The sequence below is a fragment of the Mycteria americana genome, chromosome 14, assembly GCF_035582795.1.
Source record: "Mycteria americana isolate JAX WOST 10 ecotype Jacksonville Zoo and Gardens chromosome 14, USCA_MyAme_1.0, whole genome shotgun sequence".
In the NCBI taxonomy this organism is placed as follows: Eukaryota; Metazoa; Chordata; class Aves; order Ciconiiformes; family Ciconiidae; genus Mycteria; species Mycteria americana.
The window spans coordinates 18474549-18501704 of NC_134378.1; the positions used below are offsets into that span (position 1 = coordinate 18474549).

At 54.9% G+C, this 27156-nt stretch overlaps 1 protein-coding gene across 4 annotated transcripts in view; it reads right to left on the minus strand.

The window, feature by feature from the left end:
• Window positions 1–2376: 2376 nt before the first annotated feature.
• CDH22 (cadherin 22) overlaps window positions 2377–27156 on the minus strand; it is an 86925-nt gene continuing 62145 nt past the window's right edge. For 2 of the 4 annotated variants that reach the window (XM_075517336.1, XM_075517334.1), the window contains exons 8-12: window positions 24722–24858; window positions 16476–16597; window positions 16044–16161; window positions 6518–6769; window positions 2377–5461 (exon numbers count right to left, since the gene is read on the minus strand). In XM_075517336.1, coding sequence (XP_075373451.1) covers window positions 4923–5461; window positions 6518–6769; window positions 16044–16161; window positions 16476–16597; window positions 24722–24858 — 1168 coding nt within the window. In that variant the 3' untranslated portion in view covers window positions 2377–4922. Of the gene's footprint in view, window positions 5462–5784; window positions 6024–6200; window positions 6770–16043; window positions 16162–16475; window positions 16598–24721; window positions 24859–27156 lie in introns of those variants that run through there. The other 2 variants (XM_075517338.1, XM_075517337.1) reach the window with 2 other exon arrangements.

Sequence of the window (27156 nt, forward strand, 5' to 3'; positions counted from 1 at the left end):
CCTGGATCTGAGACAGTCCTGTCACTGGACACCAGTCTGCAGAGCAGGAGTGACTTCCTCTCCTGCAGAAGCAACCTGCCCTTGCCCTGCCCTGCAAGGAGCCAGGCGCTGCTGTGCAACTGCTGAAGAGAGAGAAGTTGCTATAGAAAAATTTCCTCAAAAGGGGCTGTGTTGGGGGGGCATGGAGCTCTTAAAACATCTTCACAGATGCTTCTGCAATCAGAGCTCTCAATAATCTTCCTCTTTTGTAGTTAAGGGTCTGGTTCTGGCTGGCAATTTGTTGCTTTGAGCTCTCCCCATTCCTCCACAATATCAAGAAGCAAATCCTTCTGCATGGCCCAGGCTCATGACACTCAATGCTAGGCACTTGTTACCTCCTTTGTTAGGAGCACACTAACTGCAGGCGCTTCCTCTGTCAATGGGGAGTTCCTAGGGCAATCCAGCCCACCTGATCCCCAGAGTCCCAAGGTAGCTAGGCTGCTTGTTTGGGTGCCTGAAGTTGGACAGCAGGATTCAAAGAGAGCACATCTCTGTGCTGGCTGTGGCTGGAACATGAGAGCTCTTGTTGGGAAGGACCTGGGCTGAAAACCCGGGGTGCAAACACACAGCAACCATCAGTAGCTCTTTGCAAACAGCAACTGGCCCACGTGTCCAGAACTGCTGGAGCATACAGCTGTGAGTGCACTGCTGACACACGTGCTGTGTGTGGGCAATTATCGATGATGCTCGCAAAAAAGCTTCCTCAAGGCTGGCAGGTATAGAGGCACTCGCTGCAACTGTGGAAGGAAAAATAGTGCATACATTGAGGTCTGGCAGCACACCTTGTGCGTCTGAAAAACCCTCTGGCCTCAAGACTCCTCCCTTCTGTTACAGCATCCCACTAACTGCTGTCATCAAAGGTCACCAGATGCTTCTTCCAGAACATTTAGTAAATGATCAAGAGAGCAGGATGGGAATGGCGGCACAGGGATGGTAAAGGATACGGAAACGCTTAAAGACCTCAGGAATCAATAAGCCTGTTTCGGAGCGAGGACTGCAAGATGCTATTTAAATGACTGTCACTTTATGGAGAGGTTTAAGTTCTACCTGTGCTATCTGCTGACCTACACTGATGCCACCATAGAGTTTAGCGCATGTCCCTCTCTCTGTGCCAGCCAGCTGCTGTGTGCCACATCCAGCCCTCTGCAGCATGCCACCACCACCGACGGGTGCCAGAGCATTCGCAGCTGCACACCTTGACGAGGCTTCCTGGGCCCAGGGACATTCACGCTTGTTTGCCATTAACACCTTGCTCGTTCCCCAGTCCCTTGCCATCAAGAAAACCACCAGCAATTGATTTATCTGTGGTCAGGCTAGAGTGTCATTTATTTGCATCATTTCAGTATTAAAGCTGAGTATGAAGGAGATTTTTTTGCTGCAGCCAATAACTGAACACTGCTGTAATACACACCATTACCAACATGAGAACGGGTCATGGTAACAAAACCCGTTGACAGTGCCCAGCCGTATTGAAGCTGGGAAGAAGTACGTGAGGAGGATCCGTGCTTTGAGTGATCAGCTGGTCAGCTACAAGGCTGGCTGCGACTTCAAGAGAACAACACTAAAGATGCACTTTTTAAAGACCGTTAAGGAACTCTGTTGGCTGAGACAGGAAGATCATGAGGATGCATCATCAGACTTTCGTTGTTTGGCGTGAAGTTTGCCTCTTGTTCTTTCTGCCCTTGTTCTGCAGGACGAAGGAACGATGACCCCCTTGCAGGGCGAGCTGCTGCCACTCTCCCACGGGTCAGTGCTTCTGGGGCCGCGCTGAGGAGCCTGTGCCCGGCTGCGGCGGCTCAGACCCCGGACCCCGGTGCTGGGGTGGCTCCTGCTGGGAGCAGACATGGCAGGCAGGCACCACAGGCAGCCTGGAGCACGCACTCAAAGCACAACCCAACTTTCTCCTCTTGAAGACGTGGAGAAAGCCAAAGGCATTTTTTTTTCATAATTTCCTTCACATTCAGACAGAAAAACTGACCCTTCTCTTGAAGAAGCTCTTTGTGATGAGCATTTCAATGAAAAATGGGAAGAAGCCAGAGAAGCAGCGTCCTGCCAGTGGGAACTTGCTGCAGGAGGCAGGCGGTTTGGCTGCCAGCTCCCAGCAGGGAATACGCTGCGCCGGGCTGTGCCGCGGCCCGTCCTGCTGGCAGGGCAGCCAGCCCTGTCCCTCTGGGGAGGCACTGATGGGACCACATTGACAGTGCAATATGAGGAAACAAAACAAGACAAAATAAACAAATAAGACTCATGCTAGACGACAAGGAAATAATTTATTTCCAGGTCCTAGAAAGACCTTGAAAAAATAACAAGGGTGAGGAAAGCAACCTCCTAATTTCATTTGGGTAGAGAAAGAAAACCAGTGACTCCATCAGACATTGTGGCAGCTGCCAGCTCCTCCTGCCAGGTGTGGGTGGGCAGGCAGCGTGGGGCAGTGCCATGCGGAATGGCCGGCTCGCTCGGCACCACGGTCCTCCCATATTTACAGGTGGGATAGAAATTAAAACGCAAGTGTGCGTGCATGCGCGTTGGGGAGGACTGGCTGGTCAGGGATGGGAAATAACCCGGTGGGAGGGTTGCTAAACACGTACCCTGTCAGACCCCATCTCCTACGGACAGAGCCCTGCTATTGCACAACACTTTTGCTAGAGGAAGGGCCAGCTCCGGAGAGGCTCCGGCACAGCTCTTTAGCCCGGAGGGAAAACACGAACACATTCCTGAGGAAAGAGAGGGCTTGCTCCATTCTCCTGCTCCGGGGTTCGGGGCATCACCTGCCTGAGGTGGCATGGCCAGAACCAGCACTCGAGGGCCAGTGCGAAGCAGCCCGTTGGCCCCACTGCCTCCCCAGCATCATCACAGTGAACCAGCAGCACGCCGGGGTGCGGGTGCCAGCAGCAGGCATCTGCCGCTTCCTTGCAGGGGGACCCGAGAGACCCTGAGAAGCGAGCAGCTCCTGGTCACAGCACGAAAGCCAAGCTGCAGCTCCCTCATGGGTGGACGTGGTGGCAGCGGGCAGGAGCAGCTGAGGGCAGGAGCCACAGCAAAGACGCGTCCTGCCCCTCTCCGCTGTCAGGTCTTGCTCTGCAGCCAAACGACCAACACCAGCAGCCGGGAAGCAAAACACAGTAAAAAATGAACACACATGTACATTTACATTTAAACCTTCTCCAAGGATAGAAAACACTGTGGCTAAACTAAAAGGACAAACCCAATGACAAGCCCAGGATGTGTCAGGCCTTGGGAGACCTTATCAGTTACCTATCAATGATATAATTGATTTTTTTTTCCAACATGAACAGATAAGGAGCTGCACTAGCCAGCATGGCCTGAGAAGCTGCCCGCGGGCATCGCTCAACGTGCTGCTCAATTTACCCTGGGGGAAGTCAGCAGGCTGGAAAGGCACAGGGCACTGAGCGCCTTCCTCCAGCATCATCTGCAGCCCGAGGAGCAATGGCACATCCCGCCGGCCTCCTCCTGACCTGCCTCTTGAAACCAGAGATTTTGTGCAAAGGCGGCCCCTCTGAAGGAGCTCATGCAGGTTTCTTGCAGGACGCTGTTCCACGGTGGGGACACCCCGGGTGCCCTGCGGTGTTACAGACCCTCTGCCCAGCCTGCAGCAACCAGCTCGGCTGCGCAGCAGTGCCAGCAGGATGTGGCCTCACGCACATGTCCTGGGGATGGCTTTTCTATTGTCGATGGTGATGCTTTGCTGTCAGCTGGGTGTAAGCAGGAATTATCCCTCCAGACTGGGGGGCTGGGGTTCTCTCGCACCCCACAGCAGGGTCCTCTAGCCGGGACGCAGCTCTCCCCCACCACTGAAGGCCAGGGTGTGCCTTCTGCCCTGCGCAGCCTACGCCATTTGGTAGAAAGCTAGCGCTTGGCCAAGAGCCCTGCAGACCCGGGCCCAGCCTGCTCCAAGGGGCTGGCAGAGCCGACCTGGGGAGTGCCACTCCGTGCCCCTCCGACGGCGCTCCCCAGCACCGCCGGCTGCTCTGCGGGTCAGGCCACAGCACCATGCCTCGGTGCTGGGCGGGATGTCCCCGTCCATCACCGGGGCAGTGGGGCACATCAGGACCTCGCAGACAATGTTCGCTGTGCAGGGAGGAAGAGCCCCTTCAAATCACAAGCATCTTTGATAACCACAAGAAAGGTCTAAGAACTGAGAGGCAAAGCAATTGCAGCTTAGAGGTGAAGCGTGTTTTGAAATGAACTCTAGTGCAGCGGTTGCTCCGTGCAGGACGTGACTGCGGAGCCCGCATCCAGCACGTGCATCCCCAGCGCGGCATGCTCCCTCCGATGCTGTGCCAGCAGCCGGGCGCTGCCGAGGAGCCCATGCGCAGAGAGAAAGAGGACTCCAAAAAGCGAGCAAACCTAAGGGGGAAAAAGCTGAACAGAAGTTAAAAGCTTGTTTCCCTCTGCAAGCAAAGCTCTTAAAGAAATCAAAGCACTTCAAATGCTCTGACTCGAGTGACAAAAACAATTTAGACAACAAAAGGCTCCCGGTTTGCTCTTCCTCTCCTGAACTGGGCTCACTGAACAGATCTATTTAAATGATAATTTGTGGGGGAGAAACCCCCTCCTAACTCTCTTGAATTAGATTTTCTCTTTCTTAAATTAATGCGTAGTGCTTTAATGGAGACTGGTATTAAGGAGACGATGACGGCCACAGCGGCTCCTTCGGGCACTCCAGCCTCGCCGTGTGGGTGCAGAGGCACCCCGAACAGGAGGCAGCTGCCAAGGAGCACGTCGCCTGGTGCTCCCCGGCCCCACAGCGCAGCCCCTCTCTGGCAGCCACGGAGCCCGGCCGCAGCCGTACGCTGTCCCCTTGCTGCACCTCGCCCCGGTCCAGGAGGCGCCGGGAGCCTCGCAGGGGGTTGGCGGGACGGCTAGGAATCCTCACTGTCCTCCTCGCCCCTGCGCCCAGCGTAGAGCGCTGCCAGCTGCCGGAAACGCGGCCCCCAGCCCCCCAGGTAGGAGAAGTCCTGCTCCGAGCCGCTGGACCAGGTGTTGATGGAGCTCAGGGAGGGCACGGGGGAGTCTGAGCCCTCAAAGGCGTAGGTCTGGAACGAGTCGTATGGTGGCACGGAGAGGTCCTCGTCTGCCTGCTCCACCTTCTTGCAGATATAGTCTCTGAACACGGAGAAGTCCAGGTCCGGGCTCTGCACCCACTGCGGGAGGGCATGGAGCTCAGAGGCCGGGTTTCCACTTGGGCCCCCCTCTCCCAGCCCCCCGCCTCCGTCGCCGCCTTTGATCTCACTGAAGTCGTAGAGGCTGCGCAGGGCTGACATGTCATAGGCCTCTGTGTCCTGCTCGCCACCCCCTTCGTCGTTGTATTTGATGACATTGTCCCTCATGTCCTCATCATCCTCAGATGTCAGGTGGCTTTTGTGGTGTCGCTTCAGTGTGAGGATCAGAAGGACCAGCACTGGGAAAGGAAGAGGGGGTCAGACGGGCACAGGGGCTTGTGCAAGCTGCGCTCCCGCAGGGGCGAGGACGGCCCATGCTCGGCGGCAGGGTGCAGAGGCACAGCACCCTCCAGCATGGGGAGCCCCGCAGCCGAGACCGCCGGCATGTCAGCCGGTTCCTATCAGCCAGGCTCATCAAGTAGCAGCTGGGCTGTGTCACTGGCTGGGAGAGAGGTTTGCCCAGGCTCCAGTGCAGACCAGGAGCATCCTTTCCCATGCAGCGTGACCGCTGAGACAGGAGGGACAGATGGATGAATGCACGGCTGGACAGACAAATGGATGAATTCTGCAGAAGATGAGTAGGAAAAGGGGGTGCATGAATCACAGCAGCAGCCAAATGTTGGGAGGGTGAATGTGGAGCAGATGGCACAGAGCCTGAGCAACGAGCCGCAGATGTGTCCTGGATCATCATCCATTCATCCCATCACCTTTAAAGCACCGATGTGCACTTTATTCATTTGGGCAATTAGGCAGAAATTTGTTTGCACTGCGTTGGAAAATGAAACCAGTGTAAAGTGCACCCTGTGGGAAAGGGTTTTCTAAACGGAGGCACAGCAGGAGACAGGGAGCAGAGATGTGCCAAGGAGACGAGACTTCACTGAACAAGGCGCTGGCTTCTGCAGATGTCCGGACAGCCCTCAGGAGCCAGCTGTGAGCCAGCGCCGATGCCGGAGGGCTTTCAGCAGCAGTGTCCATCAACTGCCCTACGCTAAACCTGAGGGCACTGCAACACCCCTCTCTCAGAGCCCCTTCCCACACGCACACAGCCCTGCTCTGGTTGCCCTGCTGAGCCCAGCGCGCGGGAGCTGGGGCAAACATGGGAGCTTCCCCGATGGTCCCCCGCTGGCAGGGGGCCGGGCTTCCTGCCCCCCCATGCTGCAGCTACCAGAAAGCAGACAGGAGGCAGAGGAGCCTGCACCGTGCCCACAGCAACCGCCTGTGCTCGTTTGTGTGATGCTAGATGGAGAGGAGACAGGACAGGACGGGAGGAGGCCGGGGGACAGGCGGACACTCACCGACCAGAATGAGGACGCACACCAGCAGTGCGATGAGGGCACCGGGGCTCAGCGTAGCTGATACGACGTAGGCTGTGCTGTTGCAGGACTGGATGGCCCCGTTGCTGTCACAGCCGCAGACGTGGATGGTCAGAGTCCCTGTGCTGCTGAGGGCCGGGGGGCCTCTGTCCACCACCAAAATGGGGAGCAAGTACACATCCTGCTCCTGGCGATTGAAGCCCATTCTTTGCGTGTGCACCGCAGCTGTGTTGTCTGCAGGGAACAAGTAAACCCACAGCAAAGTCACTCCTATAGCACAGCCAGCAGGACTTGCTGTGAGCTCCTCCACGCTCAAGATGAACACTCAGGGTGCTGGTGGGCTGCTACTGCTTGCACAGCGGTTGTTCGTACACCAAATCCAGCAACCACCCAGAGAGGGGATGGGGCCTCCCTCCTCTCCATCACAGGGGAGCAGGGAGTGAGCTCATGGCTCCCCTGCATTGCAGCCCCTCAGCAGCCTGAGCACTCGGAGGTGGCCAGATCCGCTCCAGCACGTGCCCCTTCACTGGGCACCTTGGGGCCAGCCTGGTGTCTCACCCGCCAGCACGCCCAGGGCACGGTGAACCCGACACAGGAACAACAGCACGCAGGTGTCTGAGCTGTGCTGACAAACAATGCAGTCGGAGCAGAGAGAGGGAAAAAACCCCACCTCTTCCAGAAGACCCTCTGAGAGTGGCACAGAGCAGGAATCGGGATAAAAATCTCTTGCTGACATGGAGACCCCCTCCTGACCCAACCTGGCCCACTCAGTCCAGAGCAGGCAGGGGTCTGCAGATGGCACTGAACTTGCAAAAGCAGTTACTGCTTCCAAACCTGAGAGCCATGGGTGAAGGGTCCTGGCTCAGCTGGAGCACCAAATACCCCTAGGATCCTTTATAACTTCTGAAGGAGCAGGCAGAGCTCCTTCCAAGCCTCCCAGCCGAGCCAGCCATCCTCCTCTCCGTCTGCTAAAACCCTGCTGTTTCAGGGGCTCAGCCGGCACAGCATAACCCATTACGATCCCATTAACACGGCCACTTCATGGGCCCCTCCAGGGCGCTGGCGCCAGAGATGAACCCAAGCAGCAGCTGTGCACAGGCGACCTGGAGCAGAGAGGGTAGGAACAGGGACTGAAAATCAGCTCGGCTCCCTGCTCGCGTGTGCTACTCGCTGCCAGCCAGCAGCAGAGCAGGCAGGAAGGGATTGAATAGTAGCTGAACAATTGTGGCCAGATGTCAGAAGTAGCTGCTGACTGTCTGCAGTCTTTATCTAATAAAACGTAGATTGGCCTGCTCACAGCAAGGTGCTGCTGCCTACAGACTCTCTCCTCATTGCATCGGATTTATGCTGGACTGGCCCCTTTCTGTATCAATCAGCTCTTCCATCGGAAAAGACATCTATTCTAATTCTGGCTCTTGGGCTGCCTGCTACCACGGAAATTACCGTATGGATCGGGTGCTGCATGGGAGCACATGGGGCACGGTGGGGACAGGAGACAAGCCAAGAGCAGAGCAGAGGGGCAGGCACACGCCGAGCCGTGGGACAGGGAAGATCCACCGGCCAGACGGGAAGCGGGGGCAGATCCCGGAGGTGCTATGCAGCAGCCGGGGCAGAGCAGAGCACAGAGCCCATCTTCCCTCCGGCTGCTCAGGGCTGGGAGCAATGCAGTTTGGGCAGAGTCTGCCAGGATTGCAGTGCTGAGCCCTTGCCCAGCTCTGCCAGTACAAACAACAGAGGCACAGATGACCTGCCCACAGGACTGCTGCAACCAACCCCAGCAAAGGCCAAGCAAAGGCAAGGCTGGTCTCTGCTTCACAGCAGTCTGGAAGAGGAGGAGCTGGGGCAATCCGCGCCCCCCCCGTGCTGACATGTAGGCGCAGAGGCAAAGCCCACCCAGCGTGTGCTGGAGCTGAGCATGGCTAGGTGCAGCAAGAGCGAGGAAGATGGGCTGTCTGTGCCAAGAGGGGAGGCAGCAGTGCATGGGCTTGTGCCCAGAACAGTGCCCAGCTGTCATGGTGCTAAATACCAGATTGCTGCTTCCTATCGTCAGGTTTCTGGACTCAGCCCACCAGTTTTTTGTGTTGCCAGAATATGGCCATGTTGCTGGGGAGAGCAGAGCTTTTGGCACCCTAGCTGGGGACAGCTGGGATTCCATCATAAAGGAGACAGGGAGAAAGCCATCTCTTCCAGTTCACCTGAGAGCACAGGTCTGCCTTGAAGAGCTCAACGCAGGAAAGGCAAGGACACCGGAGAGAAGACCACACCAGCCAACGTTTGGAGGCTGCACTGAATGCCACAAGGGTGATACTCAAAACCAGATCTCATTCATGCACACAGAACTGTGCTGCAGTCCACTAGAGAAACTCTTCCTTTGGATGCAGCATCTTTTATCCATTTAGGGAATTTTCCAGGTAACCTCACTCATCACTGCTCGCAGCAGCAGACTTCAGGCAGGCAACATCCTCAAGAGCACAGAGCAGAAGACAGCAATAAGGCAAATGTTTGTACCAGTCGATCCGGTGACAGTTTGCCCCAGAAGGGAAATACTGCCTGCAATATCAGCACTCCGCCTGCAAGGCTGCAGCGCCCAGCACCGACCCATGCTTCCCAAGTCAGACATGATCTGAGTGCTGCAGCGTCACCAGCCCATGGAGGGCATTGCCCACAGCAGAGAGCACAATCTTTCTGCACCACACGCGTTGCCTGGCTTCTCTCTACGTGAGGCAGGGATGACTGACCCTCTGCCTGGGCAGCCACCTGGTCCTGCAGGACATCTGCCACCGTGGCCGAGACTCCTGGAGCAGCACGTGGCCCCAGCAGAGAGGCAACTCGGCAGAGCTGTCAGGAGGAGCACGGCAGCACCAGCCCACCAGGCAGCAGGGAGGCTGAAGCAAGTGCACCTATTGCCTACCAAGGATGAGCTAGGAAAAAAAAAATATTGTTATGCTAATCATTTGCACAAAGGTAACAAGATCTCATTTGGTGCTGCTCCCTCAGCTTGCTGCAGCATAGCAGGGAGATATAAATAATGTTAAGGCACCATCTCAGCAAGAGACCAGGACTAACTCCTAGCTAGCCCAGCTAAACGTAAGCCTCGGGCATCTGGATCCAGTGGAGATGAAGCCACAGGACAAATGGGACAGACCCACTTGCTGTGAGCAAGCAAGGCTCTGGCCCTCAGCCTGGGAAGGTTGCCTTCACTGGCACCATCACACCAGTCAAGTAACCAGCCTGAGCTCATGGTCGGCCCTGGCTCGGAGGATCCCCATGCACACAGCCCTGTACCTCCACGTGCTGCTCAACCTGTTTCTGGCCCAGGTCTGATGAAACGCTGTGCTTAGGAGCTCTCAAGCTTTCAGGAGCTTTCAAGCATTGGAACAGACTGCCCAGGGAAGTGGTTGAGTCGCCATCCCTGGAGGTATTTAAAGGACGTTTGGATGAGGTACTTAGAGACATGGTGTAGTGATGGTTTTTGGCAGTGTTAGGTTTATGGTTGGACTCGATGATCTTAAAGGTCTTTTCCAACCTATATGATTCTGTGATTCTGTGATTCTGTGATTCTGTGATTCTCCCAGCCGCCCGGGCGAGCACCCCTCTAGCTCTGCATAAATGCAGGCATAGCACCAGCTCCTCACCTCTCTGGAAATGTAGCAGAAGGCTGGCGACTCCCCTTCTGTTTACAGCCAGCTCCAGCTCCTGTTAGGGGGGAGGACCTGCCACAAGGCACACTGTATTTTTAGAAACAGCCTCTAGAAATCAAGGGGAAATACATGTGCAAGTCGCAGAGAGGCTGCCGCTAACCTCAGCTCAGCTGAGACTGCTCAGTCAGCGCATTGCACCGCTGAGCCCCCTCACCTCCAAGTATGGGAAGGAGAAATATTTTCGCTGCTGAACCCACAAAGTCACAATAAAGCAGCCAAAATAAAGCAGCAGCATGACAGACAGCTCTGGTCTGAGAAACCTGAGCTCAGGAAGGGGCTGAGGTCTTGCTCTGTAACCCAAAACTCGGTGCTAGGGAGAGAGACAAAAATCACAACCACAAAACACTATTTCAAACATAATGGAACTACATTTTCTTTCTTGAACAGGGTGATATGAGCACTTCCTACAGGAGGGAGATCCACAGAAATTTCATGTCTACACCTACGACATTGCTCACCAAGGCTGGACAGCCAGCCCCCTCCAGGCACCGAGATGGCTCCAGCCTCCTCCCTGCTGCCCACCTGCTGTGCCCACGGCTCCCCAGGCACCCTGGACAACTGTTTTCTCTGTTGGGTGTTTACATCCCTGTTACTTGCAAATTTCTTCTGTGTTCCCTTCTGAGATACTCCAGGAAAAGCAGTGCTGCTGCCATGCAATGTAGGCTATTTGACCATACAAGTGAAGAAAATTTTGCCCAGATCTGGGAAAATGTATCCTGGAAAATACATCCAAAGCAACTTCCTACAAAAGAACGTAATTTCTCTTGGTACTGTTGTTTCTTTAAATGCAGCTGACCCCAGGCAGTTGCTTCAGGATGTGTGTCTCGGTGTAGATTTGTTTGTATCAGCACAGCCCAAGTTGTTGCAAAGAAAAGCCAGGCAGGCCTGGCCCTGCAGCCTCTCATGTCTCTTCCTCTGTAGCAGCTTTCTGCTAAGTCCATTTTTGGGGTCATGAGGTTGAGAAGCAGTGTTTCCCAGGAGCTGGTACTGAAATTTGAGCAGACGTTAATCCACAGCTTTCCTGCACAGACGAGTTTGGATCTCCACACTTAGGTTTTCCTGCACGATCCTCGCGAGGTTGCACTCTGTGCTACGGTCACACCACTCTAAAGGTTGTGCCATGTGTTCTCTGAAGCCCCAAGCGAAACCATTTACTATCACTGCCATCTTGCTACACAAACTGACATTTCCGCCGCAGGTTTCCTATGCCACCCTCTCCCTGACCACACAGTGATGTTATCCCGTGTCGCATCATATCACCTTCTGCGATGGACAGAAGATGGCACCTCTGCCTGCTTGAGGAGCAAGTCACCAGACAAGGCAGAAACCAATGTGGGTCAAGTGTCCCGGCACCAGTCAATACTGCTGTAAGAGGGAAGTTTAGGAACGCAATATACTCTGGTGGTAGTGTAACACCACTAGGAATAATAAAATAATTAAGTCTCTCATACTCCCTCTCCAAAGACGCTCTTGGCAGCTTCAAAGACAGAACTAATAAATCCTTCTCATAACTCAGTCTTGAATGGCGCTAGGAGAGCAGAAGGGAGCAAGCTACCTCCAGTTTGGATTTCGATATCCCTGCCCTCTCCCACACTCCTGGGGCCACACAAGCGTCTGCCTTCCCCTTCTCCGGCAGCTGTTCTGCAGCTCCGGTGCCTGGGCACACCAGCTCCGGGGAGGTGCACATGGCTCCCGGCCGGGCCCACAGCCGTGCTGCCGCTGGAGCTGCCCAAAAGGAGCAGAGCCCCGCTCCAGCCCCAGGCGGGTGCAGCTGGTAGGAGAAGAATCCAATTTTTCCCTTTTGCCTCTTCCTTCTCCCAAGTTCTCTGGGGGCCAAGCCGTGGCACCACCTGCTCACTTACGTTTCGCTCAGCCCCCGCGGAGGTTTGATGCCTTTTTTCACCCCCGTCAGATCAGCATCTGCACTGCTCGTGCTGCAAACGGCATCCCTGCAGGGCTGGAGGAGGCTTCCTCTATCCTGAGGCAATCCTTGAATCCTAACATTTTGCATTTGATTGTTACGATTTTCAGATCTTCTGTCACCCATTACATGCTCTTAATGGGACCTGCAGAGAGTTCGGATGTCTGCTTGCCTAGCCCTTGAGCTCTGGAGCCAGTAGCTCCATGTGTCGCTCCATATTATCTAGCACCCCTTCCAGGTTCCTGGGCTTGGATGCTTTCTACCATCCCTTCCAACACAATTAGCATTTCTTGGAGAACATGATTTCAGGCTTTAATTGCCTTTGATCCTTCTGTAATCAATTTTCTCAGGCCAGAAAGACCCAGCAAAAGGCGAGTTAGGAGGCAGAGGATGGTGAATGCCTTTGGAATGGCACCAATTGGACGTGGGTGAGGTCAGCTTTTCCAATTCTCTCTCTTCCTTTAAGCATTTCATTTGCTGGGCATCTTCCTTCTGGATTGGGGCTGTTGTTACCACACATGATATTTATTCCTTGTCCGATGAATTGGGAAGTGCTTGAGCACTCCCTTGGACCAAGCGAAAGCAAGGAGAGATGCAAGTAGGAAATGGCACTGTTTCTAAAAGCCTGACTCCTGCAAACCAGCTGTAATTCAGCTAACGCAAGGTCTCCTGCAGGGTCACCTTTTGCTCTCGTAGCTCCAGCCTGGAGCATCAGAGCCAAGGCAGCTCCGTGTGCTGCTGGGAGCTGGCGAGCAGGGCTGCAGGTGTTAACCGCAGGCACTTTGCAAGGGCCATCCCCGCTCTGTGCAGTTTTGGCTGCAGCGGGGCCTGACCCAGCAGGGTTTGGGCAAGCGGCAGTGTCGTGACAGTATCGTGGCAGTATCGGGCTGCAGCAGACCTGCCCTGTGACCACTGCCATACGCCCACTTACTAGCAGGTACTCCGCAAGCTCTTCATCTGATGGACAGGCTGCCCCATCAATCACCCTGGGCTTTCCCTAAAACCCTCGCAGGCTTCCTCCACGCTGCCCAAGAGGAGCCCTAGAAAGCCTAGGCAGGGTGCAGCATCCTCTCCTGCCCTCCTGCGCTACCCCGCCTGGCTCTGCTTCCACTCGTGCCACGGGGCTCTGTGCTTTAACGTTTAACCGACTCTCACTCCTTCTGCTTCTCCAGCTTCCTGCAGGGTCAGTTTTGCCAGCAAGGTGCCTGCCCGAGCAGCCGCCCCCCTCGCCCCCCTGGGCGCAGCCAGCAGCCCCCCGAGGGAGCCCCTCCACCCCGCGGCCAGCTCGGAGCCTCGGACACCTCTCCGGCAGCTCGCAGCTAACTCGCTGCTGGCCGTAGCCAGCCAGGCTCCCCAGCTCCCAGCCCTGCCACGGGTGCTCTTGCCCTGCCTGATGAACTGCAGCAGGAGCATTCCCGAGCGGATGCTGATCCCTGCCATGCTGAGGACAAGTCACCCTCCTGGGGCGGCTTTCTGCTGCCTTGCAGGAGTGGAGGGAAGTAGGTGCGAAGCAAAAGAGAGAAGAAGGATTTAAGCAAGAGCTTAGTGAATCCATCTGTGCTGACATTCATCAGTGTCACTCCTTGGCTGCAAAAGCAATATTTATAAATCATGTTTCAAAACTGGCTACAAATTTGTACAAAGAAACAGATGGGCTGGTGGTAGCAGTTTGTCACCACTGATATTTATATGGAGGAGTAGAGACAAGTGCAAGAGGGGTGAACGCACGAGAGGCAGGCAAGGGGGGGACAAAGGAGGATGCAGCAAGGGAACCCATGACAGCAAGGGGCGAAGGTGAGCACACCCAGGGTGCTCAATGGACTGGAGAAAAGGGGGGGTGGAAAAATCGAAGGGAGATGACACTAAAACACACACACGTTGGAAATGAAGGGTGCCTCCATCTGCACAGGCAGCCGCCTCCTCTTGCTGTGGAAGACAGCATCGCTTGGCAATTGGGAGGGTGTCCAAACACCCTGAGAATAACCCTGCAGCAACAGCATTTGTTTTCTCGAGAACAGAAGGCAGGGGGTGATGCCAGCTTTTACTCATTTTATGCAGTGTTGAACCACACGCAAAGTTTGTGAGATCGTTTAGCACGAAGGATTACCCTGTGCAACGAGAGCCTTGTCCCACTCAAGAGAGCAGCAGCTCTGGAGGAGATGGTGGCGCGTGAGCCTGCGTCCTGCACCCTCCTGCAACACCAGCTCTCGGGTCGCTGCTGGTGAACCCCGGCTGAACAAATGGGGGGCGATCCCCACACAGCACTGGGCAGTGAAGCAGCCCCCGCTGAGCTCCAGCCACCCCCAGCCAGGTTGCTCCTGCCAGACCGGCGGGGCAGCAGTGGTGGCTCTGGGAGTGCAACCCAGCCGCGGCAGACGTCCCGGCTCAGAGCAGGGAGCGCGGCCCCACGCCCCTCGGAGCTTCTGGATGGGTCCAGGTAGGGACGGACATCAGGGTGTAACTCAGTGTGCTCAAGCACATTTTGATAAGGTCCTTCAGAGAAAGTGAAGGAAGTTAATTGCTGGGTGCGGGGCAAAATCTTGCAGAGGATTAAAGCTTGCTTACGTGATAAGAAGCAAAGTTCTGGTGAACAGCTGCCCCATCAGTGCAGGGGGAGGGACTCGGGTCAGGGACAGCTGCACTTTTTAGGACACAAAGCAATATCAGTCCTTCTACAATTATGTCTGAAGCTTTGTGCTGCAAGTGCCATTTTGGCTATCCCTAATAACGCGGAACCAAACTGGGCAAGCAGGATCTTACGTCAACAGAGAGTTCCTCTGATAAGCTCAGAACAAACTAAATCAGACTTTTGACAAATGAAACTGCAAAAACAGAGGAAAAAAATGGTTTAAAAGAAAAAAACAACACCCACAAAACTGAAGCATTTCAATGTGGTCTGCTGGCTTCTGTCTGGGCTGGCCCCTTTGACAAGCAAGTGTGCATCTGGCTGGAGAAGATCCCAGTATCTGGCAGGGTCCCTGCTGTACTTACTGCTGCAATCAGCACCTAAATTCACCCAAAACACCAGTCAAAAATAGGAAGCAGCCTAGTAACTACCTTTCTGGATTGTTGTCGTCCACACAAATGCAGCCTGACCTTGCAAAATAGCAGCCAGGGATCAGCCAGCAAAACCTGTGTCGCACCCCATCAGTTACAGCAGCAGGCAGGGATCGAGTCATCGGGAGCCGCTCAGCCCAGAGATGCAAAGAACCCCAGAGCTTCCCAGAGGAACAGACAGGCCCTGCCCAGCTGCATTTCCCTAAGGACAGGATGAGCCTCAGGAAATGCAGAGGAACTGCCCTCCTGAGCCACCACCTAACGGGGAATCCGGCTTTGCTGGCCACGTCCCAGGTAACCTGCAACGGCCGAGGGCTGGCTGCTGCACGGCCCTGCTGCCTCCCAGGACTCCTGAGCTGCTCCCACATGTCCGGGGCACAGGGGCTGCCCACCCACGTGGCGGCCCCAGGATGACCCACACTCCAGGATTTACCTTGGAGAGGGATAAATCATAATGCTCAAAATGGGAGCATGTTCATCTGTAAATCCACATCATCTCCTTGCCTGTGGGCAGGTTGGAGATTTAGCATCAAGAAAGGGACCGAGAGTCCTGAAAACATCAAAGGCTAACCAGACAGCACAAGAGGAGCTTTGGACCTGTCTGCAGCAGAGGAGAAAAGTGGCAGAGCCTCCTTGAGGAAATCCAAACTGCTGGCTGACCAGTCCCACTGTTTCAGGTCGGCAAGGAGCCTTGCAGGGTGCCCAAAGCATCCTGAGCTCCATCCGGCACAGACAGACTGTAAGCCCACCGCCCCGTCTCCCTCCCCGTGGCCAGCAGTGCCGCTCAGCCTGGAGGCTGCAAGACTGGGAAGGGTGCAGCAGGGCTTACCCTTAATATCCAGCAGAGAAAAATGGTGGTTATTGGTGGCTTCAGGTGCCAGCGTGAAGTAGAAATGATGGCCGCTCTGAGGCTCATCACGGTCCACAACACTTATTGTCTGGATCAGCTGTGGGCAGAAAGCAGAGATGAGAATCAGTGCTGCCTCTGCAGCCCCTCCCACGGGCCCCCCTCGCAGGTCTGGCCCAGCAGAGCATCACCAGCTTCTGCCACAGTGAGGGATGAGCCTTTGCCCCTGTAGATGGGCTTAGCTGTAGGACTCCAGCAGAGCAGCTCCCAGTGTGACAGCAGCTGCATGGGAAGAGGCTCAGGCAGAAGGGGAAGGACAGGCAGGCTGGCACTGGTCCAGAGCGCTGCTCACAGTACGAGACTGCTGCAGGCGCTGATGGAGACCCGGGAGAAGGGCTGGGGGACACCCATTACCTGGCCTGGCTTGGCATCCTCACAGACAGCAGCTTCATAGGGGGTGGCGAGCTCAGGCGGATTGTCATTCACGTCCAGGATACGGATACGGAGAGAGGCTCTCGACACCTGTGAGTGATTATCTGAAACAAAAAAAGAAGCAGAGCTTCAGCAGGAAGTGCCATCTGCTACTAGTAAGGAGAAAACCCTCTTTGTGTCTGTCCATCCAGAGGCAGGCATGGCTGCTCAGCTGCTGCCAGCGCAGAGGGTCACACAACACCGCACCTCTGCCTGCCGGTGGCACAGACCATCTCTGTGGGCCGGCGGCGCCCGCAGAGCATCGCTCAGCCTCGCCACACCCGTTTTCCAGTAAAGAAACCCAACCGCTGGGCTGCGTACCAAGGACTTCCGAAACGCTGCTGTTGGCCTGTTCTAGCCCTGCAAAAGCTGAGCAGCTCCGAGCAAGTCCCCACGATAAGGGTCAGTTATCACCGATGAGCATCTGTCCTGTGGCCAGACAGCACCAAGAGGGGACAAGCAAATTCAGATGCGAGAACATCACACCCTGACTTGGATCCTGACCCTTACAGCCCAGGGGCTAGCAGCAACAGCTGAGAGGCGAGCGAGCAAAGCCAGGCCGTGAAACAGCTGGTATCAACTAAGGGCACAGGGTGGTGATGAAATCTGCCACGTGCACCTCCACCATACCCGGGTGATCTGGGATTGAACACTCCCTGTCAAGGCACGAGGCTCCTGCCCTGGGACCCGGGCCTTGCACACTGACACCAGTGCATTGCCATCAGCAGCTTGAACTTGAACCGAGCACCATCTGCCAGCTAGCACAGGGAGGACACACGGTAAGATCTAGGGCAGCCCCTTCACCCCTGCACTCGCCAGCCCGTGCTTCGCGCAGACAGCAGTGCTGGGGGCTCGCAGCCCGCTCCCCTCCCCGGGGGCGCGTGGAGCCGCTGGTGCTGCTCTGGGCTCACGCCGCACGTGGGACGGGGATTGCGTTTACAGCTCCATTCACTGCAGTGCCGCTCTGCCCCACGGCGTGCACCGGAAAGGTACATTGAGCGCTTGCTATAAGATTATAAATCACTCTGGAGGGCCTGATGTTTTCTGAAGCACCTCATGCGCTTCCAGAAATGAGAACTCCCTCATTCTCCATCTCCTTTGTTTTACCCAGAGGCTGCAACTGTGACAGACTCGATACCTCTCTCCTCACTCGGGCAGGAGCTCTGCTGCCTGTTTGTCTATAAAATTAACGCTGGCCCCTGCAGATCAGGTGGGGGAGGACCCAGGGGAGAGGAGATTTAGCTCTGCTCCATAATTAGCCCAGAACCTAAGCCCCCTCCCCAGAGCTGCCTTCACCCTGTTCTCCCGTTATCACTCCCTCTCACCCAGACCAGCTGCTCTGGTGATTAGATGGTTGGTTTTGGGGGAGGGAGGCAGAAGTCGTGACTAAAAGCCTGGAACGATGTGTTATTTTAAAAGGCGTGTTGGTGCAGTGAAATAAACTGCAATTGCTTTTGGGGAGAGAGGAAGGGGGGAGGCAGTGGGGTGGGAAAGGAGGGGGGAGCCTGGGGGAGGCAGAGGGGTGTGCCTGATGCCCACTGGGGCCACAAATGATCAGGAGGAAAAAGGGTTCAATTCCTGCAAGAAGAAGGATGACAGCATCTCATCACCCCCTCCTCAGCCTGCAGGAAGTTGGATAACCATCCCTGCTGCTCAGCTCTGAAGCAAACTGGCATTGCCTTGGAGGCACTGCCGAGAGAAAGATGAGGAAAAGCAGAAAGAGAAGGGAGGAAGAAGAGCCCAGGAGGAGGAAGAGCCTGGGACTTCACCTCTTCCCCTTCCTAACTGCGACCCAGAGGAGCGGTTGCTCCCCCGCTGCCCGAGCTGGCTGCGAGCAGGAGCCGATCCCAGTGCTGCTGAGCTCTCCCCAGGACCTGTCGGCACGGCGCGTGCGACAGAGGCTCTGCAGGGCAAGGTCGGGACACCCGAGTGAGCCAGAGCACAGCAGCTTCCCTTCGAGATCACGTCTCACAGCCTTATCAGGAGGGATGCGATCAGCATATTTAGAGCTGGGCATAACCATAGGTCTGTCCTCTTCCACAGCATCAGCGAGCAGCTGCCAGGAGCGTTTTATGCTGCGCACGCGAGTGGGGTCATCCATGCGCCACAGCACAGTGCTGAGGACCCACGCCGACCCGTCTGCCAGAGCCATAACTAACATCCTGCTCCTCTGAGCACAGCTCAAAGCACAGTTGTCCTTTCTAAATGCACCCTGTCATAAAAAAGCTCTCCTTTTGCCCCTTCCGAAATTGCTGAAGCCTAAGGCTCATGCTTACTCCTGGCTCAGTGACAGGGTTAAAATTTGACATCACCAGGAACGTCAAGGTTAGAAATGCAACCATTGCATTGTTACCTACTCTTCCAGTAAGGTATACATCAGCTGCTTTTTATTTTGGCTGTACCCTGATCTTTTTGAAGGTTCCTCAAATGCTTTCTTTATCAACCTCCCTCTTCCTTTGAGCCAGTACCTGGAATTATGGGTGGAAAATATGAGAAATGGTTGGATATATTTGAAAAAAAAAATCTCCAAAACATCTCTGAAATGTTTTCTGTAACTTCTGTGGCATAAACTGAATTTATGATGGTCAGAAGTGCAAATAAGACTATTGGAGTACATCTGGGACGAAAGGCACGATGCGCCTAACTAATGCAGGCTTCACATCTGCAAGGCCAAAAGCTCTGACCTGTGCTTCCTCTACATACACAGAAATGTACACACGTACTCCATACACATGTACACGTGCTCCAGCAAGAGTAAATGCTCAGCAGGCGTGTACCACTGCCAGGCAGAACAGCAGACTGGGTGGGTGACGGCTGCGGGAGGGCACAGAAACGTGCCCTTGAAGGGCTCTGCCAGGCAGCACCTGGCCAGCGGACAGGGCGGAGGGCTGCACGTGCCAGGCTGAGTGCAACTGGAGAGGAAAAAAGTCATCTTCCATTGCAGCATCTCTCCTCAGTATTCCGGCTCAGCTGACTGACATGCAAATTAGTTTAATTATTTCTTCTTCTAAAATAAATTATATTTTGCAGTGGCTGCAATATGTTGTGTCAGGCAAAATTACATTCAATATTTTTAAACTAATTGATGTCAGCCTTGAGAAAACCTGATTGACAGCAGCGAGGAAACTAGGCGGCTACCTAAACGCTTTCCTAAATTAAAATTAAACATGCCGTTTTTCTGCATTTCCTCCAGGAGTTGGAATGCTATTAATCTGAAAAGTCTGAGGAAAGAGACATAGAAAATACACAGAACAAGGGGGAGATACTGGAAACACAGCAGTGCAGTACGGGAGCTCCAGGCTGATGACTGGCAGCTGCCTTTTGTCAACATGGGCTGAATTATTTCGGAGTCGCTGGAGCCTGCCAGGGGTGGGGGACAGAGTTCTGCCCTCTTCCACGCTGCAGCATCTGCACTTTCCTCAATGCTGCAAACAGCGCAGCTCAGGACAAGCAGCGAGCGCAGCCTGGACCCCCGTGCCGAGGTGCTGCTCGGCGGGCAGCGCAGCGCAGGGACGGGCAGCACCCTGGCTTTGGAGCAGGAGAAAGCCACAGTCCTGCTGCACAGCAACACTGAGGCCAAGCCTCAAATGCTCCAGCTGAATCTTCAGCCACATCCCAAAGTATTTTTTCTTAATTTAATTAACCATGAAAGCAATCTGAACAGTACAATATTCTTGTCTTAAACATTCAGATGCAAAACACCAACAGCTTGCCCTCTCCCCAGGTTCCGGACAGCCGACTGCCTGCTGGACTGACACAGAGCAGCTCTGGGCAACTGCTCTCAAACGCTGGAAGCTTTGCTGCAGAAGCTCACAGTAATGGGAAGGGACTGCCGAGATGCTCGGCCACCCCTGCCGTGGCAGGAAAGGAGGGGATCCATGGTTACTGCTGCACTGGAATCCAGTCCTTACCCCTCCAGACCCTCATGCAAACTCACAATAAAGCACTTTGCACTTTTACACCCAAACCTCTACTGTGAAGCTCCAAATCCAACCATTGCTGAAGCACACATACCATTTGCACTCCTGCCTGCACACACAGCCATGTAGTGATACCACATGCAGAAAGGCACTCTGCAGCTTTCCTGGGGTCTGAAGCAGTGTGAGGAAAGCCCAGAGGACCGTGGGCTGCTGGTTGTGGCTGCAGCACTGGGGAAACACAGCTCACAGATGCTGTTGGGCACAGCGTACGACCCACTCTCTTATGCCTCAAGACCAAATTGGTACAATACTGAATTCAAAATTTTTACATTAGTAAGGAAGCCAGAAGAGGCAGGGGTGGAATTTATCCCTCACTATCTCAGCGAATTGGGAGAAAAAAATGCAGATTAGAAGACTGGGATGGGCCACTCTGCTTTCCAGCACTCGCGCCATGGCTGTGAAGCACAGCGTGGTTCTGTAGATGTCAGTGCGGCTGCCTGACTGCAAAGCAGAACGCTGATGGCAAGGACAAAGCAGGGGCATGCCAGGGGTATGGCTCGTCGGACACAGGCAGCTACATCAGAGGCTGGAGCTGAAAAACGTGGCTCCCAGCTGAGGGGAAGCAAAGCAGAAGCAGCAGTTAAGCCAAGTAACATATAAACGGCTTTCACCTCTCCTGAGTCCTGCCCGAACTCAGCAGCATGAGAGTCATTAAATCGCATCCAAACACAATGCTCTGATTAAAGCCAGTCTCCAGCAGGAAGATTTATCATCTCAATTACCAGCAGTGGACACAGCAGTCAAGGCCTCATCATTTTACATGAGCAAAGAGGAAAACAGGAAGAGAATCACTAATATTAGCCCAAGGAAGGTAAACAGCTTGCAAGTGAGATGAAGATTTATGTCTGGAAATGCTTGGCCTGGTCCCAGGCCAGATTTGAGCAGCCCCCATGCTTCCTGCTGGCTGCCACGTTGCAAGGCCAAATATTCTGCTGGTCACCAGCCAGCGGAGACGGCTCCCGCTGGGGAGTGCCTGTTCTGCAGCGGGAGACCTGCCCCTCCTCTCCTCCCAGCAGCAGGACACAGCCCAGCCAGCCTCACAGGTGCAGCCAGGCACCTTCTGCAGCTTTTCTCACTGCTCCTCAAACAGAAATACACTCTCTTTGGTTTTCTGTAGGTGGGGCATGCACCCCTGGAAACGGTCTCTGCTGCAGCAGCACCGGGTCCCAGATGGGGCTCTCAAAGGTGGGCGGACAGCTCTTGTAGCGAGCTGCTCAAACCTAACAGACGGGCTGCCTGCGGGAACAAGTGCTGTCAGCGGGCTGGGAGGGCAGCTCACGGAGGCCACAGGGAGGCAAGACCTGGTGCAACACGCTCCAGGCTGCATGCCCATGCACCACAGGAATCAAGCGGGCATAGCTTCCCACCGGCCCCGATGAGCCGGGGTGTCAGGCATGAGCCCGGGCAGTAGGATGCCTGGTGGGCTCGCTCCATTCCTTCTGCAACGTTTACATCTCACTGAGGAAAGAGGAAGAATATTTTACCACTTGCCTCCACCGGAGTTGATAACGTCCTGCCAGGCTATGCAGCAGACCCTGCGGCAGCCAGCTGCAACCCGCATGCCCACGGCGAACACTGCAGGGCCCCACCAGCTCTCCCCGGCCCCAGACACCTGCGTGCCGGGAACTGCCACGTGGCAGGAACTGCTGCACCGGACGTGCCGACGACAGTGCAGAGGGTCCCAGCGCTCTGTGCTCATGCTGCCACGGCTGATCCCGCTGCACCGGTCATGGCCTGACAGCTGCTGCACAGCCATGCTCTGAAACCCCTCGATCACTTGGAAGGCTGTACCTTTACAACTGCCCTTTCCACCAGAGGATTCAGACATAAATTGTACTTTAAATTCAATATCAGTCATTAATATTTCATGATTACAAAACGTTAAGGATAATGTCACTGGGAGGAATGTCTGGGCAGTTAAAACGGATGAGTCAGAGCTCACCATGGGAGAAGTCAGAGCACTGAAGAGTCTCCCCAGCTTTTGAAGCGATCCAGCCTGACAGGCTTCCCTGCCGGAGGGGAGCTGCAGCATTTACTGACTTGTTCTGAAATCCTAGCCGCTGCGTGTAAATATTGTCCTTCTGATTCTTGTCACCTCATGTTTCCTCTGGATGCTGAGTTGTGCTGCAACGCTGCGATCCCCTCCTCCCCAGCTACTGCTGGCAGAACCTCCCTGCGGAGCCCGCCGGACACGCTGGCTATGCAGCGGGCTACCCTCCCTCTGCTGTGGCCAGGCAGCACCGGCACGCCTGCCCGGTGCTGCCTGATGCCAGGCAGGGCTCACGACAGCACCGCGGCCAGACAGTGCAAAGAAGGTTACCCCACCTGGCAGGCACAAAGCGTCAGCGCAGAGAGGGGCTTGGGACACGCAGCAGAGCCAGAGACATCCCCCCCCAGGGCAGCATGGGTCTGGCCAGGGCCACTGCTCCCTCCTGTCCTGGGGCAGCGGGGGCTGCGCCCTGACCTGGCCAGAGCGGATGGCTGCTGCTGCGGTGGGGTGGCCCCGCAGCAGGTACTGATCTCTGGGCCCCAAGTCAGGCCCCAGCATGGCTCCTCAAATGTGAACAGCACCTTCTCGCTCAAGAACGAGCAAAGAAATGAGAACCAGAAGTCCTGAGGGGTCTCTGGGAGTGAAGCCCGGGGAAGGCTGCTGCCCACAGACAGACAAGTCCTGGCACACGTCGGCAGATGTCAGAAGGTGCTCTGCAGCCAAAGCAGCTCCCTGGTACCAGCTGCTGTGGGGTGGCAGGGCACAGCAGGTCCCAGGCTGCCCTGGTGACTTGCACATCCAAAACGTGGAAAACTTTGAAGAATATGGCAATGCCTTCCTTTCTTCACAGCATGGTGCCTGGGATTGAAGCCCCTTCTCCATCTTCAGGCTCGGAAAAAGGAGGAACATAGAGCACTGCCTAGAGCCCACGGGGCCACTTCCACCATTGCACACAGGACCTGCAGAACACATGAGCCAAGGCACTGTGCAAACACGACAGAGGGCAGCAGGATGCCCAGGGCAGCTTCACCAGCTTCCTACCCACAGCAGAACACCTGTAGGGAAGCAAAGCCTGCCCTTTGCTGCTATTATTTTCTTTTCATTCCTCCAGAGGAGTTTATTCAGAGCTCCTTTGAGCAGCAGGACCCAGGTTTGTTCTTTTCTTTCTTAACTGGAGAAGAAGAGAAACAGAACATCTGCTGAAAGCATCCACACCAGGCTCTGCCACCCCCATCACACAGAGGGAAGATAAACTAACAAAACCTGCAGAGCCACTAAGCTGTTCCCTCCCAGCTGGGTGTGAGCAGATTTGGCAGTTACTGTAAATACAGGCTAAAGGGTAGCACAGACATAAGGGAAGGAAGAGACCATCACCAGGGCTCTCATGGAAGGGTCAGAAAGGAGCTAATTTCAGAAGAGGACAAAAGAGCTTCACCTCATCCTCTGCCTGAGACTTTTCCTGGTGGGCTGCAGGGTGAGGCCAAGTGCTGTGGCCAGAGCTGAAGCAGCCTAGTGGTACCAGCCCTGGCAGCACCGCTGCTCCCTGTCCCCAGCATGGGGGCTCAGGGATGCTCTGCCCCTGCAGCTCCTTCCCACTGCTGCAGTGCCGGGACCTCCCATCCACTCCGTGCTGTGCCTTGCCAAGCCTGCAGCCACACCAAGGGCAGGGGGACCAAGGAGGAGGGGCACAGGAGGCATCCAGAGCCACATACCCAGTGTGCAGGTACAGCCTGCAAATCCCAACCACCGTGAGCCCCCAGCAGGAGCGAGTGCTGGCAGCCATCTGTGCCACAGGGCTCCAGTTGATGGGGCATCCACCCACAGCACACGGCTGAACCAGGGGGACGCAGGTGATGTGAACACGGACCCCCCCGGGAGCCCCCAGAGCTGCTCAGCAGGTGCGAATGCAGGGAGCAAGCTGCACAGGGATGACTGGCAGAGCTGGCGCATAGGTAACACAAATTTGATTAGCGTTCATCAAATATACTATTCGACCATGCTCCCTTATTAATGCTCGAGTCAGGAAGAGTATTTTTAGGTTGTCTAGGGAGATGTCAGACTCAGTGCTGCTGCTTTTTTTTTTTTTTTTTTTTTACTTCAGTGTTAATTAACACTTGCATCTTGGTCACCTCTGCAGTGAACGCACCCGTATTTCCCCCTCTGCCCCTCTCCGGTCCAGGCACAGGCTGTCTGCTCCACACAGCACTCCTCCATCTCACCTGCTTCCATCGCCAGGACAGTGATGTTGTGCCACCCTGCTGTCTCCCGGTCGAGGACCTTTCCTGTCACAATGGCACCTGTGTTGGCATCGATGTCAAAGATCTTCTCTGCATCTGTGCTGCGGTCAATGGCGTACCTGAGACCAGGCAAAAGGGGAAACTGTGAACAGCTGGATGTGCCAAGCCCAACCTCGTCATCAGCCCCAGGAGTATAGGGATCTATCGCAACAGGCCCTATATCACCACTCTCACCTTTCCTCTGCTGCAGCATGGTACACAAAGGCCATGTTTCTACCAGGCTACAAGCCCAGAGCCCTCAAGTAAAATTAAAGTGTGGCTTTCGGTGCATAAAGCGGAACATAAAGAGCTCCTCCAGCTCCGACCGGCTGCAGCTGCTCAGCAGAGACCCTTCACACGCAGATCTCACTCTCCTCCTTCAGCTGCTCCAGTGCTGCCTCAAACAGCCCCCCTCCCTGGGCATCCCATCAACAGCCCACCCGCTCCCCGTGCCACCTCTGGAGAGCACAACTCCCACCTCTTCCCCAAGGGCAACACCACAGCTCGTAAGAAGAGTCAGACACCCGGGTTTAGCCCTGCACCTTAGCCATGACACCATGAGCCCACGCAATCAGTCCCAGTGGCATGTCCTGCATTTCCAACCATTACACACATCACACATGGAGTAAAGCAAGCTAACGTTAAATCAGGGCACAATTAGATGTGTGCTCCTTGGAGGCAGGGACTGGAAGGGAAGCCCAATCCAGCTGAGGCCCTCGAGCACAGCCGTAACACAAATAACAACCACCACCACTGCAATCAGAATTAGAAATCCAGAAGGCCTACAAATCACAAACAATAAACCATAATGTTATTGTGTACAGCATCTTTCATACACACTGCATCCCAGAGTGCTTTACAGAATTAAATAATACAAGACAGCAAAGAGTACAAAGGATAAATTACTGAAAGGAGGGCTGTGAATAAATTAAAGCCTTCAGTCACATGTTCAACAACAGAAGGAAGATAAATGTAGCGACAAAGCAAGCTAGAAAGCTGACGAGACAGGACAGTACTGAGAGGCCACATCAGACAAGAGGAGCAGAGCAGGACAGGCTCCAGGCTAGAAGCACGTTCTGGATGGCGGAGGTGCTCTGCACACTGTGGGGCGGCTTTCCCAAGTGCTTGCGTCCCGCCTGGCACAGGCCAGCTGTGGTCTGCGGGTCCATCATCCACATGGCTCGCAGCCGAGGAACACCAGCTCACCTTCTGCATGCAAGGATGACCACTCTGCACGGAGGCATCGATGGCCTCCATGCCTTTCTGTCCAGTGCCCTGGGGGGGAACCAGCTGCAGATGAGAGTGCCTCCTGAGGGGCACCTATCCACACAGCCGGGCAGCTCTGTCTCTGATGGAGGCACATACAAAGGCATTTATACGCTGTTTAAAGTGTTATACAGTACCAGGTTACTTTCCCTAGCTCTCTCCCTTTCAGACAGACAGAGGGGTGAGAGAGAAAATACAACAGCACTTGCTCGTAGATAAGGAAAAATGTTCAAACATCACTATGTAAATTGCATCTGCGCATATGCACAGTCTAGCATGTTCCGCACCTATGTGGCTGGCTTCCTCCCCCCTCCTGGCATCTAGAGGCGATGGGGATCTGCCACACAAAGCCAGGTACAAGCCTAGGCTTGTCTGAACCAACTGCCACGGACTTCCTAGCCATCCTGCATTTTCTGCCCCAACTCCCAGCTGGAAACGGAGCCTCTACAGGCGTGTAGCCAGCTCCAGAAGGGACAGCGACGCTGTCTTGGTACATACTGCAGCCTCTCATACACTCTGCACTCGCTCACTGCAAAGGGACAGGAGAGGTCTGGCCACTCTGACTTGTACACATCAGTCCAATGTACTGCTGGAAGGAGGAACAGATGACAACACCTAATATCTTTACAATAGCATAATTGATGCATTTGTATAACTGCTTCCATTGTTCTCCCACATCACCTGACCTCGAACACATCCTATTCTTCCATTCCACTTTTGAATACTCTTAGTTCAAGATGGTGCTTCTCTCTCCATATGGCTTCTCTGCTTCTTGAGTAAGCACATGCCTGTTTTGTTCACACTCATGTCATTGCTGCATAAACAAAGATGTCTGCAAAAAATAGCTACACAGAAAAACCCAGTTAGTGATGGGAGACATCACTGGGCCTGGAAACATCTGACACCAGCTGCCTGCATGGCCAAAGGGCAGGAGGCTGGTAGGGGAGCACTCTACCTCATGCCGCTGGTAACCTTTTCTTATGCTTCTAATTGTTTTGCTGCCAAGGTTGTCTTCTGTCACTTCTGAATTGTCTGCTGAGGACTGACTGCCTGTACCCTATGGCAGGGCACAAACCACCAAACCAGCAATCTGATCCCTTTGTCACCACCAC